This window comes from Brassica napus, chromosome A10 (assembly GCF_020379485.1).
Source record: "Brassica napus cultivar Da-Ae chromosome A10, Da-Ae, whole genome shotgun sequence".
Lineage (NCBI taxonomy): Eukaryota > Viridiplantae > Streptophyta > Magnoliopsida > Brassicales > Brassicaceae > Brassica > Brassica napus.
The window spans coordinates 18,762,369-18,775,890 of record NC_063443.1 but is presented as its reverse complement, the minus strand read 5'-3'; the positions used below and the strand labels follow the sequence as shown (position 1 = coordinate 18,775,890).

The 13,522-nt window shown below is 38.6% G+C and overlaps 3 protein-coding genes across 3 annotated transcripts; 1 reads left to right on the top strand and 2 right to left on the bottom strand.

Annotated features, from left to right (window-relative positions):
• Positions 1-347: 347 nt before the first annotated feature.
• LOC106372505 (3-phosphoinositide-dependent protein kinase 1) lies at positions 348-3,383 on the top strand. The gene is made up of 11 exons (XM_013812726.3): positions 348-910; positions 1,014-1,194; positions 1,277-1,329; positions 1,569-1,670; positions 1,748-1,856; positions 1,976-2,054; positions 2,128-2,293; positions 2,381-2,515; positions 2,594-2,772; positions 2,857-3,079; positions 3,167-3,383. Exons 1-11 carry the CDS (start codon positions 749-751, stop codon positions 3,248-3,250), a joined length of 1,473 nt encoding a protein of 490 aa, XP_013668180.1. The 5' UTR covers positions 348-748; the 3' UTR covers positions 3,251-3,383.
• Positions 3,384-4,170: 787 nt separating this feature from the next.
• Positions 4,171-6,639, bottom strand: LOC106372504 (3-ketoacyl-CoA synthase 19). The gene has a single exon (XM_048742621.1). The coding sequence runs from the start codon at positions 5,787-5,789 to the stop codon at positions 4,398-4,400; it is 1,392 nt and encodes a 463-aa protein (XP_048598578.1). The 5' UTR covers positions 5,790-6,639; the 3' UTR covers positions 4,171-4,397.
• Positions 6,640-7,548: 909 nt separating this feature from the next.
• On the bottom strand, positions 7,549-13,103 carry LOC106372501 (phosphatidylinositol-3-phosphatase myotubularin-2-like). The gene is made up of 19 exons (XM_013812722.3): positions 12,843-13,103; positions 12,608-12,676; positions 12,377-12,451; positions 12,213-12,284; positions 12,034-12,103; positions 11,853-11,902; positions 11,477-11,766; positions 11,216-11,289; positions 11,064-11,127; positions 10,893-10,958; positions 10,460-10,559; positions 10,263-10,376; positions 9,915-10,084; positions 9,613-9,697; positions 9,201-9,419; positions 9,038-9,097; positions 8,882-8,946; positions 8,483-8,762; positions 7,549-8,348 (listed from the first exon to the last, which is right to left on the bottom strand). Exons 1-19 carry the CDS (start codon positions 12,948-12,950, stop codon positions 7,872-7,874), a joined length of 2,508 nt encoding a protein of 835 aa, XP_013668176.1. The 5' UTR covers positions 12,951-13,103; the 3' UTR covers positions 7,549-7,871.
• Between the last annotated feature and the right edge of the window lie 419 nt (positions 13,104-13,522).

Sequence of the window (13,522 nt, the reverse complement as noted above, 5' to 3'; positions counted from 1 at the left end):
TAAGCCATCCCTTAGGGGAAGGGGGTGGGGACCGAGGAAGAAAGAGAAAGGAAAAGCCCTTAATTAAGGGCTGTTCCTTACTCTTTAATGACTAAACAAAAAAAAAAAAAAAAAAAAACAAAATAAGGGACTCTCTCCCTCTCTCTCTTCATCCCACCAATAATGTTGCTCTTAGACCATAGTCTCATGACTCTCATCAAAGATGGGTGGGCTTTAGATAAAGGACGGATTCTACTTGAAGTGGGCTAGTGGGCCGAATCATTTTTAAGCCCAACATAAGAGAAAATATTAACTTTCTCACATTTTACTTAAAAAAAAAAAATGATAATGATGCAAGATAATGGGATGATGTCAGGGCTTACAAAACATCCAGAAACGAAACATAGGCTTGTAATGAGTGAGAGCAGTAAAATTACTGCAAATAAATACTATTTTAATAGAAGAAGAAGTTTAAAAGAAGAAGTTGAAGAAGGAGAAGAAGGAAGTGTGACACACAACATTTCTCTCTCCTCCATCAGTTTTTCCCTCATTTCTCTCTCTGCTCTTCCCAATACTCTCTCTCTCTCTCTTACTTTTCTTTTTCCCTTCAATCGAGAGTTGTTCGCTTTTATTCGATACAAATTTCGAAATCGGAACCCACCACTGTACAACAGATCCAACGGTTCTCTGATTTTGTTTCTGTTCGATTGTGAAATCGATTATGTGTCGTCGTATCGAGAGGTAGAAGAGAGAGAGAGGGGGGGGGGGAATGTTGGCAATGGAGAAGGAATTCGATTCAAAGCTTGTCCTTCAAGGCAATGGCGGAAGTGTCTCGAGAAGCAAGAGCTTCTCCTTCAAAGCTCCCCAAGAGAATTTCACCATCCAGGACTTCCAGCTCGGCAAGATCTACGGCGTTGGCTCTTACTCTAAGGTTATTAATTGAATATTTGAATTGATTCGTTTCTTCAAAATGCAAACTTTTATTTAAATTTGATCTCTTTAGCCACTTTTTGAGTGCTTTTTTTTGAAATCAGGTTGTTAGGGCAAAGAAGAAGGAAAGTGGAACTGTGTATGCGTTAAAGATTATGGACAAAAAGTTTATCACCAAGGAGAACAAAACAGCTTATGTGAAGCTCGAGAGGATTGTTCTTGATCAGCTTGATCATCCGGGAATCATCAAACTCTTCTTCACTTTTCAAGACTCCTTCTCTCTATGTTCGTATCTCTTCTATTTCAGTTCATTTGTCCTTGCTTTAGACAAAACTCTCCGTAACTTATGTCTTCTCAATATGTGTAGATATGGCACTTGAATCTTGCGAGGGTGGCGAGCTTTTCGACCAAATTACTAGAGTAAGACTGATCCTCACAACCTTCATGGTCTTTTGATAACTATTGGGTTTAACCAGAGGTCGTTAACTCAAATAGAAATGACCATGGCTATTGTGTCAGAGGTCCCCAGTTCGAGTGACCGCTGGGACAAACTGTATTTTCGAGCTGGGGATTATGGCTTCGGCCCCAAAGCTTCAGAAAAATAAATTATTGGGTCTAGACATTACCATGATTGGTTATTTATGTGTGTTGTTGTGCAGAAAGGTAGGCTATCTGAGGAAGAAGCTAGGTTCTACAGTGCACAAGTTGTGGATGCTCTTGAGTATATACATAGTATGGGACTCATACATCGTGATATCAAGGTAAACTCCACTATCTTCTCTCTTTATGGCCTCTACAATGCGTAAGTGTTTTTTCTTTTTTTTACTTTAAATGGTAGCCGGAGAATCTGTTGCTGACTTCAGATGGGCACATCAAGATTGCGGATTTTGGAAGTGTGAAGCCGATGCAAGATAGCAGGATCACAGTGCTTCCTAATGCTGCTTCTGGTAATATGACCCTGTCCATGATCTTTTCTAATATTTATGGGCTTTAAGGTCTTATCAGACAATTATTGTCAGATTCTGGTTTAAAGCCTCTCTCTGTAAAACTGGTGACGTATATACAGACGATAAGGCGTGCACTTTTGTCGGAACTGCTGCTTATGTTCCTCCTGAGGTTCTCAACTCATCTCCAGCAACTTTTGGGTAAGAGATTTTTTGTTTGTTTTGTAATTTGCCTTTGGATTACAATGGCCCTCACACTGTGGAACACCAACAGAAATGATCTCTGGGCTCTGGGCTGCACTATCTACCAAATGCTTTCAGGGACTTCCCCATTCAAAGACGCAAGTGAATGGCTGATTTTTCAAAGAATTATAGCCAGGGATATAAAGTTCCCAAGTCATTTCTCAGAAGCAGCAAGAGACCTCATTGACCGGTTGCTGGTAAGATACTATCAAAGTCCGTTGTCATCACCAGTCAAATGATATGGGCAGTGACTCTTTTATACTGTTGTGTTCTCTCTCTCTCAGGATACAGATCCAAGCAGAAGACCAGGTGCTGGGTCAGAAGGTTATGCTGCTCTTAAGAGACATCCTTTCTTTATGGGAGTTGACTGGAAGAATCTAAGGTCTCAGACTCCTCCAAAACTAGCCCCAGATCCTGCGGTAGGCTTCTGATGCTCGTTACTATTATCGTTTCGTTTGTTTGTTTGTTGATTTGGTTATTTTTTACCTGGCGTGCAGTCTCAGACAGCATCTCCGGAGAGGGAAGACGCTCATGGTTCTTCTCCATGGAACCCGACTCATATTGGAGATTCTTCAGCTGCACATAACGATGGGCACAGTGCTCCTTCTACACCTTCTGAATCATCATCGGGTTCCATAACACGGCTTGCTTCAATAGACTCTTTTGATTCGAGATGGTGGGCACATTCAGGCTTTCTTATCCCACTGTTTTCTTGAAAACCTGATAAGTTTTTATTTGTGTGAACGTTTTGTTATAACAGGCAACAGTTTCTGGAGCCGGGAGAATCGGTCCTGATGATATCAGCAGTGAAGAAGCTTCAGAAAATAACGAGCAAGAAGGTGCAGCTAATACTAACCAACAAACCCAAGCTAATCTATGTTGACCCGTCGAAGCTAGTTGTGAAAGGGAACATCATCTGGTCTGATAACTCGAATGACCTCAACGTTGTAGTCACTAGCCCTTCTCATTTCAAGATTTGCACGGTAGGCATCATTTCCTTAGGTTTTGTCTTCTCTAGTCTCTCTACCAACAAGATGTCTGAAACTTAAATTTTTGAATTGTGCATGCAGCCAAAGAAGGTTTTGTCATTTGAAGACGTGAAACAGAGAGCTTTGGTGTGGAAAAAGGCAATCGAGACTCTTCAGAATCGCTGAGACAAGTAGTTTCTGTTGTTTCTGCATTTTCTTTGTGTTTATTTCCTTTTAAAGATCAGAACTGAACAAGCTCGATTCATCACATGTTTTACCGTAACATTACAGCTCTATAAAATCAAAACTTCAATTCAAATCAGATAATAGTAAACAGAGTCATATGTCAGTTTTGTAACTACGAACTTGTCAGTTGTAAATTAAATAAATTTTAAATACTATAAAATAAGATATAATCATATAAGTAGTGTAATGTAACAAGACACATTGATCTAACTAGAATCTTGGAACATTTTCTTCTAAAATATGTTTTATATAATAGCAACCATACAATTGTCTTTCCTCACTTTCCCCTTAATCTTGCAAAATCATAGGACCACCACAAGTTTCTATTTTTATGCAAGGCTCCACATTTCCACAAGCTAACAACAAAACTGAAAGCATTCAAAGAAAATGACAGGGGGAGTTTGACACATCAATCCATATATGTGTAGATAGCATAGACGACATTGTCTATCAGTTACTATCTGGGACACACATGAAATTTATTGCTCACTCTCAGTTCATAAATGGGTTAGACACAATGCTTCACTTTTGTCAAAAAGTAAATGCAAACAGCTTAAGAAATTAAAATACACTGTTGTAAATATCTACCTCTATACCAACTGGTCGCCAGTCAAATCTTCAACCAATTTGTATACAAAAGATAATAATAACTGTGATTATTACATTTTATTTTCAGTTCAAACTGGGAAAAAAAAAGGAAAACAATCAATCATCCACTATAGCAACGTGTCTAGGGCATCTCCAACCTAACTCTATTTTTCTTTTAAATGAAGTAAAAGTGAATATGAAATAGAAAATGCTTCATTCCACACCATTTTTCACGCCATAAAAGAGTAATTTATTTTTTATAGAATGAGAAATGGAATAGGATCGAAGTATTTTCACTCCATAATACTTTTACTCTATTTTGAAAGAAAAAATAGAGTTTTACATTGGAAATGCTCTAAACATTCTAAATAACCCAAATTTAGTAACAATAACACCTGAAAAAGAAACATTTCTTATGACTACTCATAAATTATATATTGAAAAAAGGTCTCCATCTTAATTTTTCTTCTTATCTATGCTTACTTGGGCTTGGGATGACTCAAACACGAACAAAGCTCATGGTATCATCATTGATCCAATTATACTTCTCCAAGAACGGATTAGGAATCTTCGACATTTCAGGATATCGATCTATAGAATCTTCCCAAACATTCTTATCGTCAAGATCCTTAAGAACCTTCCAAACACAGTTGTTAGACTCGAATCCAGCTCCCATACTCATCATTAATATCTTGTCACCTTTCTTCAGCCTCTTCTTAGCTTCCATGTAACCAAGAACATACCACAAACCACCTGAAGATGTATTCCCAAACCTATGAAGCGCCATTCTCGCTGGCTCGATATCGAATTCCGTGAGCCCCAAGCTTTTACCCACACCTTCGATAATCGCTCTTCCTCCAGGGTGAATACAAAAATGGTCTAGACCTGTTTTCAGGTCTAGATCTATTCCCGAGCTCGTAGACTCTCCTTTCGTGGTGGTTATTCGTTTAAAAGCACGTACTATCGCGTACCGGATGAGTTCCTTGAGTGGCAAGACTCTAGGAAGAAGGACTTTTAGGTTTAGGGTTAGGGCTCGAGCAGCTGCTTTTTGGAGGTACTTGGTTAAGAGAAACCCTGGGTGACCATCTTTGTCTTCCATCTGTATACAGCACGAGTAGGCCTCGTCGTCCGAGCCCACGTGGGCTCTGACGGCAGTCACAAGCTTCATCAAGGCCTGGTTCTTGAACCGTGGTGCGTTGGTTAACAGAACAGAGCTTCCTCCAGCACGGAAGAGACAGTTTGATAGCATCATTGACCTATCTTTACCGCAATACCAATGAGGACCCATCGTCTCGGTGCTAACCACAAGCGCAAACGAGTTCTCTCGAGCTTCGAAGATCCGTTGCACTATATCTATCGATATAACGCTCGCGCTACACCCTAGCCCCGAGAGGTTGTAGGACTTGATGTCTTCACGCATCTTGTATCTGTTGATGACTCTCGAGGTTAAAGAAGGAGATGGAGCGAAGAGAGAGACGTTGACGACGAGAATGTCTATGTCTGAAGGAGAGACTAAACCCTTTGTCTTGTGGAAAAGCTTGTCGAGGGTGTCGAACATGATCTCGTCCATCTCGGAGTGGGCGTCGAGGAGTGTAGGAGAGGCTTCTCTACCTTCAAGGACGTTTCTTGGGCCGTACGTTTCTTCTCCTATACCGGAACTAACCATTGTGCGGAGAAGAAACCTGTACTCTTCGAGACCTAAGTTCTTGTTTCGTTGAACGATCTTGGCACAAGTCTCGGTGTCGAGTTTTCTCTCGTCTTTGCCTTTGTAGCACTCGTAGTGAAGCATGAAACAGTTTCGTTGGTTTCTTTTGTTGAGAACATACTTGGAGATGTATAAGACGAGTAGAGTGGAGATAAGGAACAGAGAAGGGAGTGAAAAGAGCTCCATAGAAAGTGTATTTGTGTTTTCTTGTTTTGTTTCTTAAGTTGTGTCAGAAGTTGTAGGACATGTACGGCTTTTTATAGAGAGAGAGTGATATGGGGAGCTCTTGTTTGAAATTAATTTTGTGGAACTATAACTCCTGTACCAACTACTTTACTATTTATAGATAGATACAATCAAAATTAAAGTTGTTTCCACGAAAAAAGTTTGAGCATATTTAAAAATAATTATAAAACGAGAGATTTGCTAAATAGATTGATTGTTTCATAGAGTTGATTTGTTTTACATTTTGAAAATAGTTTCCGTTTTTGTAAGAAGTATCACCTATCAACGTACTCTCCATATATATCATATAGTTTTTCATTTATCCTTTTTGTATGCAATGGTTCAAGGCATCTTTCACATATGTTATTTAATGTTTATTTTAATTAATGAAACGAGGACTAACTTTAGAAGTATGGATGGACATTCGTTTTTGTGTTAGTCTTCGGAGAAGCTGTAGGCTCTTACCCGTGTTCGAGGTTTTGAGGGCGACCTTGGATGGTGGTGTTCGTGGCAACGATGATGAGGACTTTAGATCTGTGGCAACAACACAAATGTCCGAGTTTTAAGTTTGGAATCGGTGTTTCTACATGTTGAATTTTCTAGACTGCTTACATGTGTTCTTGTCGATTATGTCCATCTTTTGGTTTCTATTGTTACTTAGTCTTAGTTTTTAGATTTTGGTTACTCTGTTCTTTTTGTTTGTAATTTCTGTCAAAAATTTTAAAATTGGTATAAAATTTAACATTTTACCCAAAAAAAAAACTTTAGAAGTATGGAACGTGGAATATTCATAAAGTCATAAACAAAACCAAATATTGATAAATGAAACCACAAGCAAAGAATTCGCACCATGGTCTCTCTATCTCATTTGTTGGTTGTGTTGTGTGTTAATGGCAACACACGTGTATCATCAAATAAATTCGAATGTGGTGTTGTGTCATCTTTTAGTTAACCACTAGAATAAATTAATTTATCGACTGATCATCTTTCTAAAACCCAAAATTAAATGATACAAAAACTCTCATAATTTTGCAGACACCGACCCAACCAACGTAATAACTACGTTTGGTGACTAAGATTAAAACTTACATATGTTCTACGTTGGTTCAAGTTTGAATTTGGACGCACAATAAAATAACTTTTCCAGTTTTTGAGATAAAAAGCAAGTAGGTAGTAGAAAGCAGTCATCTATCAGTGATCAGTCTCATGCGACATTTATGGACCATGCATGATCAGTTTCATGCTTTGATTTACTAACCTTATCTTATTTGGGTCAGTTTATTATATTTTATTAAATGTTTCCATATTCCACTTCTTACGTAGTTAAGTTGTTCTCAAACTTTGACAGTATAAGATACACAAACACCCTACCTAAGACCTTCCTATCAATTGAGATAACCACCGATTTATTTCGACTGGTTGTGACTTATGATATGATATATACTACTAACTAACGAGAAAAATATGTCAAGTCTTTAACTCCAATCTGTGACGAATTTAATACTTGATTTTTTAAGTACAATAAAATATTTGTTTGCTTTATAGAAAACGATTGTTTATGTGTTGGCAAATTTAACTTTTAGACGAAACTGCGATCATGTGACGCATGGCCTTGTCGTTGTCCATAGCTACAAGCTCAGACATTCGAAGATATTCATTTGTCCACCACTAGATTGTTAGATAGAAACGACGAAAAATCAACTGGAAAAATAAGTCCAAGTTTTTCAAAAGTTCATGAACTAAACCATATAATCAACTCTATCATCCTCAGTAAGATAATTTACTTTTAACATCAATCCTCAAGTCACTATCAAGTATCAACCAAACAAAACAACAATCAGATAATCTAACTTTCACAATGAAGCCAGAGGTCGTTGAGACCATGATCGCATTTGCTATACGCGAAGTTAGTTCCCGAGATGCTCCTCCACACTCCAAAATGCTCTCGGGTTTATTGATGGTTATGATCCTCTTTGCTGTTGCTATGCTTTTACTCTGTCAAAAAACATACACACAAGTCCTCGATGATATCTGCTGAGACTCTCATTCAGCTGTGAAATAGCTGTCGTAGATGGAGAGTTTATCAAATGCTTCAAAGTTTGCTTTTAGCCCAACTAACTGGCTCCCGATCTGAGCACAGCAACCCGCGTCAGGCCAGCGACACGTTCCTTCTCCTCTTGCAAGCAACGGACACAATGCTTCACATACTTTTTGTTCACTCACTGATGAGAGAGATTCTGAGACATCTGTTTTACTGTCCTCGGATTGTTTTGTGGGAATTGAGTGAGAACATTTCTGTGGCCCGTCTCCTACTTCAACTGTGCATTCTCCGTTCTTTGCGACATTAACCTTGCAGCCGAGTGACTGCACGACCCGTGATATGACTGCACGCTCTTCGATAGCTCTCTTTGCTGATTCTCTAGCTGCAAGACTTTTATTTCTTTCGTTAAGCAGCTCTTCTCTCAGTGACTCTACTGTAGACGACAACGCATCCACCTTCCTTTCTGCTTCTTCTTTCTCCTGTTCCAGTTTTGTTTTATCCGACACACAAGAAGCACCCCAAACAAGTTAGCAGACAATAATAAACCGGCCAGGTTAAGAAGCAAGAAAAGAACTCCGTTTTGGTCTAGAACAGGTTAAGAAGGATGTGTTACCTTCTTCATTTCTGAACACTTAACGGTCATGGCTCTACATTGGACCTCGGTTTCTGCAGCGATCGGTTCCACAGGGCAAGCCCACCGAAGATGGAACTGGGGCCAGAGAGTCGGTGCTAGAGCAGCTGCAGGAGGTAATAACGGGCCATCATATCTCGAAGGATCATAAATTGGATTACAATGGGCATGAGAAGTTCCACTGCAGGAACGCAGATCAGTCAAGTAAGCCCATAGGCATCCACAGGCTTCAGAAATCCCACACTCCTGCCTCTCCTTTTCACTGCAATCATCAAGAAAGCACGATCACTTCCTGTTCAACCCACATAACTTTCAACTAATGTAATAAACTTCTAACTTTACAACTACACTACCGAAGATGGTTTCAAACCAGAGGGTTACCTATTGCACAAAAAGTTCCCAAAACGACATGAAAGCAAGCAGTCCATGAAATCTACCAGGAAAGTCTGAAACAAAAAATATTGAAGGGTAGAGAATAGCTTTAGTATAAAATCTCACCATGAAACTTTCAGACATCTGCAGAGTCTATATACATACCGGAGAAAACTCGAAAGCACAAGGATACATCCGCATTAGCTGCGAAACGCAATCAACCCACTGCAAACATACCAATAACCATAAACGTGAGCATACTCAAATATTGTTGGTAGATCTGCCACACCAAAAAAGAATAGATCATTTGCACATAAGAGCTGCCTACCTGCAAAAATATAGGAGAATAATTGTTCAGCCCATGTGAAGAGCTAGAAGGTTGAGCAGCTGCTGATCCTGAAGTTTGCGGCACTGGAGATGAAGGGTAGCTTCTGGCAGAAGAAGTCTGAATTGGTGATTCAAAATTACCAGATCCACAAACGTTAGTCATTCCTATACGATCTGAAAACGGGTGACCGAATGCTAACCAATCCTTTTCGACAAGAGCCTGATGTCAATTCAAAATAGTAGAAAGACTTCGTTAGCAAACAAAAATCTAATAGGTGTAGTTTATGTAATTAGTTAGCTGGTAAGAACATCTGAAGTGGTAGCATCTAAACTTGAAATCGATAAGAATTTACGTAAATTCAGTCACAACGATAACATTAACACAAAATTCAAAACTATAGCATGATGAATACCTGAAACCCAGCAAATGTTCTGTAGTATGGATCAAGCAGTAAGCATGCAAGAGAAACCAGCTGAGTTGTTCTGTCCCAGCCGTCACTGTACATTGACATCACAAGTCAAGATATAAGAGCAGTTTTACTGAGAAAAGTAAATTGCATGATTTTACAGATGATAATTGATTTGTTTTCTGTCGTTCAAAAAAAAAAAAAATTGATTTGTTTTCTTAAACCAGCTGAGTTGTTCAGTCTTAACACAAACATTGGTATCGCCTAATAAAACAGTTAAGTGGTGATGTGGCCTTAAGATAGCTAACCTGCAGTGCACAAGAACTGATGCTGACTCCATCGCAACACGTGCAGCAATCCATGCCACACCAGCTAAGATGCTCTGGATGTGGCTCAACCAACCACTTTCTCCAAGTAAGGATACTGACGCAGACATACTACTGAGATTACCTCCACTCCAAGTCCAGCCACCATGTCTCTATAGATTTCACAAAAATAGATAACCTTTAGCAACGGAAGAGGAAGTTCACTCGAAATTTGATGTAACATCATGTCCACATGCTTTAAGCTTAACACAATAGAAGCATATCCTACTTGCCTGCTTACAAAATTGTTGCCAACTAACAATACAGAGTCTCCTGGAATTCAATACTTACCAAGAATGACGATGTCCCATCGGATGATGTTGTACCGTGCATATCTAAATAATCCCTAAGGCGGGAAAAGCTCTCTCTCATTGCATGTATGTTGTCAATCCCAAAGAACACAATCTGAAGAGAAACACTGTCAGTAAAAATAAGCAGTTTCAGAAGACAAAATATTGAGCTTCAAACCACTTAGGTTATGTACAGACTTCGGATTGCAAATAATTTGAAGATGATTCTGAGCCTCCTCCCATTGCCCCATTTGCTAATGCATTTTTCCTAGGTCTTGCATCTGCGATATAAAGCTTGCTATGGCATAAAAACAAAACGAGCGTTAGTGCATGTTTTTTATTACAAAGTATCAACGTTCATCCGTATTGAAGATATGAACCAACAGAATATATTTGTATTCTGCCCATATAGACCTTTCTATATATTTCAGAAAATAATGCCACGTCTAATGGGGCCAACAATGAGTGGTCATCTCCAGGGTATATGCATATGCGATTCTATGTTTACTAGCACTCTCTTTCAGTAAACAAAAAAACACGCAAGAAAGGCAAGCACATGGAAGTGTCATGGTACTAAAGATGATAAAAAGGGATCACTAAATCCAAATGAGAAAAACCATAGGAAGCTCACCGTTGTGCTCCCTCGTGACCAGCCAACTGAATGCAGAATGAAGCAACAAGTTTCTCATCAAAGTTACTGTTGAAAATGGGGCAAATATATCAAAACTTCAGAATGCACCACTTCAAGCACTTTGATAAAATAAGAAATTAAATTATCGTGCAGAATTAAGCTTCTATATACCTCCTCATGTTCATCATCAGACCAACTAAAGGTTGTGATGAGCGAGCAATCACAGCTCCACTTCCTGCAATAAATTTCAAAAACTAATATGTAAATAAGGAAGCTATGCCAACGAAATTCAAATGGAAGTACCAAAACAGGAGCATTTCTACCCGGATGACACCACGAGATCACGGGCAAGCGACATTTTGCCCGGAAAGTAGACGCCTGGATTAGCTCTTCATCACTGACATAAAACATGCAATAATTTATTCATGTCTATACTACAGTTTAAACCCAAAAAAAAGAGAAGAAAAAGAAAGAGTGGTATGCCAAGTTACTGAAGAGAAAAATTCTGTGCCGGTCTCAAACACGAACACAGAAGCTCTCAAAGTCTGGCAGAGACCAAATTGATTTTTTTTTTCATATCCTACCTAATTGATTTTGGAACCATCAAAGCAAACGGATAGGTCTGACACAAGTCATAATTCGAGTTCAAGTTAGTTATCCGCCAATAGTCATTGGACAGTGTGAATGAACCATCTTCAATCATATTCTTTGACGCTTTTAGTGAACTTTTCCCGAGAAGCCGAAAATATTCATTAAGCAATCTTTCCTTTGGGTTTTTGTTACCGAATTTGGAAGGCCCACATGAAAAAGCATAAAGATCCCACACTCTCTCTGGGTTGCTACACTTCAATATTGCATCAACCACAGCACGTCTCTGCAAATGTATGCCCATAGGATCATATAAGTTTCAAGGAGCAATGAAGAAGGCAGGATAACATGAACAAAGTCACAAATTTTCACCTGCTTGGTTCCAGGTCGAAAACCATAGACAATTATCCTCATGTCTTTGCCTGCAAAATGCACATCATTCACAATAATTAAACTCAAAGTAACAGACTGCAGGTAATAGATAAAACGGTAACAAAATCCCTTCAACCAACATTACTGCCCGGTAAGTAACAACGGCAACACAGAAACATACCAGTGACCTGTAAAAGACGTTTTGGTGGATTCTTGTCGGAGTGATGTCTGTTTGATTGACCTTTCAGCACCTAAATACAACACCAATGACTTACATAGAAATTAAAATCCAGAGCCTAACTTCACAAAAATCAATCAAACAATGCTGTCTTCCTCCAAAGATAAGATAACAAAACATACCATTTTGCTAAACTTCTCGATAGCCACCAGTGGAATAGTACCAAGCGGAACAAGCTTTCTGGTTGCTTCAGTCTTCACACAGAAAAAACAAGGAATATATCCTTCAATTCATAACGGCAATAACATTACAAGGGGTCAACACAAAGAAGAAAGACAAGTCATACCAGAAACAGAATACGGAAGTTAGTCAGCAAGAGGGTCCCCGCCTCGTGGGTGTTAACAAGGATAACTCCACAACACTGAAATCAAAAAGAACTTTAATATAGAGGCAAACATAATAGCTTTATTTATTGCTAATTTTCAAGAACCTGACTGAAGCATTCTTATCATTATACAGGAATATAAAATTCCCAATTCAAATGAATCCAATTTTGATAAAAAAACAAAGGACATACCTCGAAGGTGATCCTCTCAGATTCCAGCAAGCAATCCAAGTTTGAAAAAGAGCTTGACCAAGAAGCTGGCTGATCCTCCAAACAAAACCAGAGAATAAATAGTAAATGTAAAAATCATTAGGCTTCAATCGATTAACCCTAACAATAACGATGTTCTCATCTTTCTTGCTCAATTCGGTTACGCGAGAGAGAAGCTAAGAATTGTCACAAGGGAGAGAGAGAGAGAGAGCATTACATCGAGTTTACTCCATTCAATCACGTCCCAGCTCCCGGTGCCTTCCATCTTCTCCGACGAATATCGCAGCGATCGTAATCGCCTAGGGGAATTTAACGGCGCCGTCATCGGAATGAAACGGAGACGGTGATGAGGCTTAAGGCTTCCTTTCACCTGCCGCTCAACGGTGACAAACAATAATGGGATTCTTCACGCTGCCTTTTCGCCACGACTTTCCCAAATACGACGTAGTTACGGGAAACGTTTGCGTTTTTTTTTTTTAACTTTTTATTTGTTTATTAATCTTTCTTACCTATTTATGATTTTTGTTAGTTTTTTTAAATTATAACTTTATATATTGATTTTTATTTATCTTAAATATCAATTATGACAGCTGGCTGATATAAAGTGGATGATTAACCCCGGTCTCTAATTAGATTCTTAGTTTCGAATAATTAAAAAAAGTTAAGAACTGTCTATTAAATTAGAGATATAAGAACCGTCTTTTAGCCGAAAAATATATAAAAAAAACAAAAAAAATGTCAAATCATGAATTAAGAACCACGACTAAGAGATCGGAGTTAATCATGCCCTTAGTGTGTAATTTTGGGTATTTATTTGGCTTTTGTAAACTCTATTATTAAGTTAATATAAAAAGACTATACAAATCTAACTAATAAATTAATCATTCAAATCCATTA